Consider the following 2,457-nt stretch of genomic DNA (forward strand, 5'->3'; position numbering starts at 1 on the left):
TCCGTGAAGCGTACGCTGTACGAACGCAGGAGTGGCTCACAACGGTAACGTACTTCCGTTTCTGAGTCTCTCTTGGCTATGGGCCCACGGAACCGCGAGCGTCGGGCGGAAGCTGTTCAAAGCACCAACGACAGCAGCGCACTCAGCAAGAGTTCCCTAGCCGCGCGCGGGTACGTGCAGGACGCCTTTGCGGCGTTGCTGGTTCCGGGGGCCGCGCGCCGCGCGCCGCTCATTCACCGAGGCTACTACGTCCGCGCACGCGCCGTCAGGCACTGCGTGCGCGCTTTCCTGGGGTGGGCGTGCACCTCCCCAGGCGCACCTCCAGCGCAGATCTTGTCTCTTGGCGCCGGCTCGGATTCGCTGTACTTTCGCCTCAAAGCTGCGGGCAGCCTGGCCGGGGCTGCGGTTTGGGAGGTGGATTTTCCGGAGGTGGCGCGGCGCAAAGCAGAGAGGATTGCAGAGACGCCGGAACTGTGTGCGTTGACCGGGTCTTTCCAGAGGGTCAATCCCGCGTCAGCGCTGTACTTTGAGAGCGTGGATTACCACATCCTGGGCCTGGACCTGCGGCAGCTCCAGCGATTGGACGAGGCCCTGGTCGCCGCGGGCCTTCAGGCCGCCTCACCCACTCTGCTCCTGGCTGAGGCCGTGCTGACCTACCTCGAGCCGGATAGTGCTGGGGCCCTCATCGCTTGGGCAGCCCAGCGTTTTCCTAATGCCCTTTTCGTGGTCTACGAGCAGATGAGGCCTCAAGACGCCTTCGGCCAGTTCATGCTGCAGCATTTTCGGCAGCTAAATTCTCCCCTGCACGGCCTGGACCGCTTTCCTGACGTGGAGGCCCAGCGGTGTCGCTTCCTTCAAGCTGGCTGGACTGCCTGCAGTGCTGTGGACATGAATGAATTCTATCGCAGCTTTCTCCCCGCAGAAGAACGCCGGCGGATGGAAAATCTTGAACCCTTTGACGAGTTTGAGGAGTGGCATCTGAAATGCGCCCATTATTTCATTTTGGCAGCTTCTAGGGGAGACACCCTCTCCCAAGCCCTGGTGTTTTCTTCCTCAGAGGCATTTCCCCGTGTAAATCCTGCTTCCCCTTCAGGGGTCTTCCCTGCCAGCGTAATCACTAGTGACAGTCAGGGCCCAACCCTGAAGCGATATGGCCATGCCTCTGTACTCTTGAGCCCGGACACTATCGTCAGTGCAGGAGGTTTTGGAGAGCAGGAGGGACAGCACTGCCGAGTTACCAAGTTTCACTTGCTGTCAAGAGATTGTGACTTTGAATGGAAAAGCAGCCAAATATACAGCAATAGGACTGGAGTTCAGTGGGATGGACGCCTTTATCACACCATGACAAGACTTTCAGATACTCAGGTTCTGGTTTTGGGAGGGAGACTGTCCCCAATGAGTTCAGCCTTGGAGGTTCTACAACTTCATTTTTGTAAGAGTAAGCATAATAGCACTGAAGACCTGAATGTGACAGTGACAAAGACTGATGCAAAAGAAGGTTTCACGTTGTCATGTTGGAGGCATTCAACAACCGAAGTGTCCTATCAGAATCAGAAATATTTGTTTGTATACGGAGGTCGAAGTGTGATAGAACCTGTACTAAGTGACTGGCATTTCCTACATGTAGGGTCAATGGCTTGGGTCAGGATACCAGTGGAGGGAAAAGCACCTGAAGCTCGGCATTCCCACAGTGCCTGCAGTTGGCAAGGGGGAGCCCTAATTGCTGGAGGTCTGGGGACTTCTGAGAAGCCATTGAACTCTGTACTCTTTCTGAGACCGGTCTCTTGTGGATTCTTCTGGGAGTCAATAGACATCCAGCCTACCATTACCCCAAGGTACTCCCACACAGCTCATGTGCTCAATGGAAAGCTTCTACTGGTTGGAGGGGTCTGGATTCATTCCTCCTCAGTTCCTGGAGTGACTGTTGTCAATTTGACTACTGGATTAAGCTCTGAGTATCAGATTGACACAACATGTGTGCCATGGCCATTAATGTTACACAATCATACCAGTACCCTTCTTCCTGAGGAGCAAAAGCTCCTGCTCCTTGGAGGTGGTGGGAACTGCTTTTCCTTTGGCACCTACTTCAACCCCCATACAGTGGCATTAGATCTTTCTTCCTTAAGTGTTGAGCAGAAAGAACTGGACTCTTAATGTATTTAGGATCCACTAAAGTAGACAATAAAGGTTTCCACAAACAAAACTTGATCTAGTTACTCCCTTCTTTTCCCCCTTAGCACTATTCAGTACAGAAAGTGGAAAAGGTTGTTAAAATACATACAAACAAGCAGAAGTGGTACAAAATAAAACAGCTGCAGACAATGGCCATACAGTCCTAGAGTAGGGGGCCTTTGGATTCATGTATCCAGGTTATGGGTCTTCCTCTAATTGTCTAATCTAAGTTTATCTATTTATTGAATTACAGTGGCCTTTAACCTAAATCAAATAAAAAACTTC

The 2,457-nt window shown here is 52.3% G+C and overlaps 1 protein-coding gene across 1 annotated transcript; it reads left to right on the forward strand.

Moving 5' to 3' along the window:
• Positions 1–46: 46 nt before the first annotated feature.
• LCMT2 (leucine carboxyl methyltransferase 2) lies at positions 47–2,203 on the forward strand. The gene has a single exon (XM_008059631.2). It carries the CDS (start codon positions 79–81, stop codon positions 2,152–2,154), a length of 2,076 nt encoding a protein of 691 aa, XP_008057822.1. The 5' UTR covers positions 47–78; the 3' UTR covers positions 2,155–2,203.
• The last annotated feature ends 254 nt before the right edge of the window (positions 2,204–2,457 follow it).

The sequence above is a fragment of the Carlito syrichta genome, unplaced genomic scaffold (genome assembly GCF_000164805.1).
Source record: "Carlito syrichta isolate Samal-C Ts95f unplaced genomic scaffold, Tarsius_syrichta-2.0.1 Scaffold304305, whole genome shotgun sequence".
Lineage (NCBI taxonomy): Eukaryota > Metazoa > Chordata > Mammalia > Primates > Tarsiidae > Carlito > Carlito syrichta.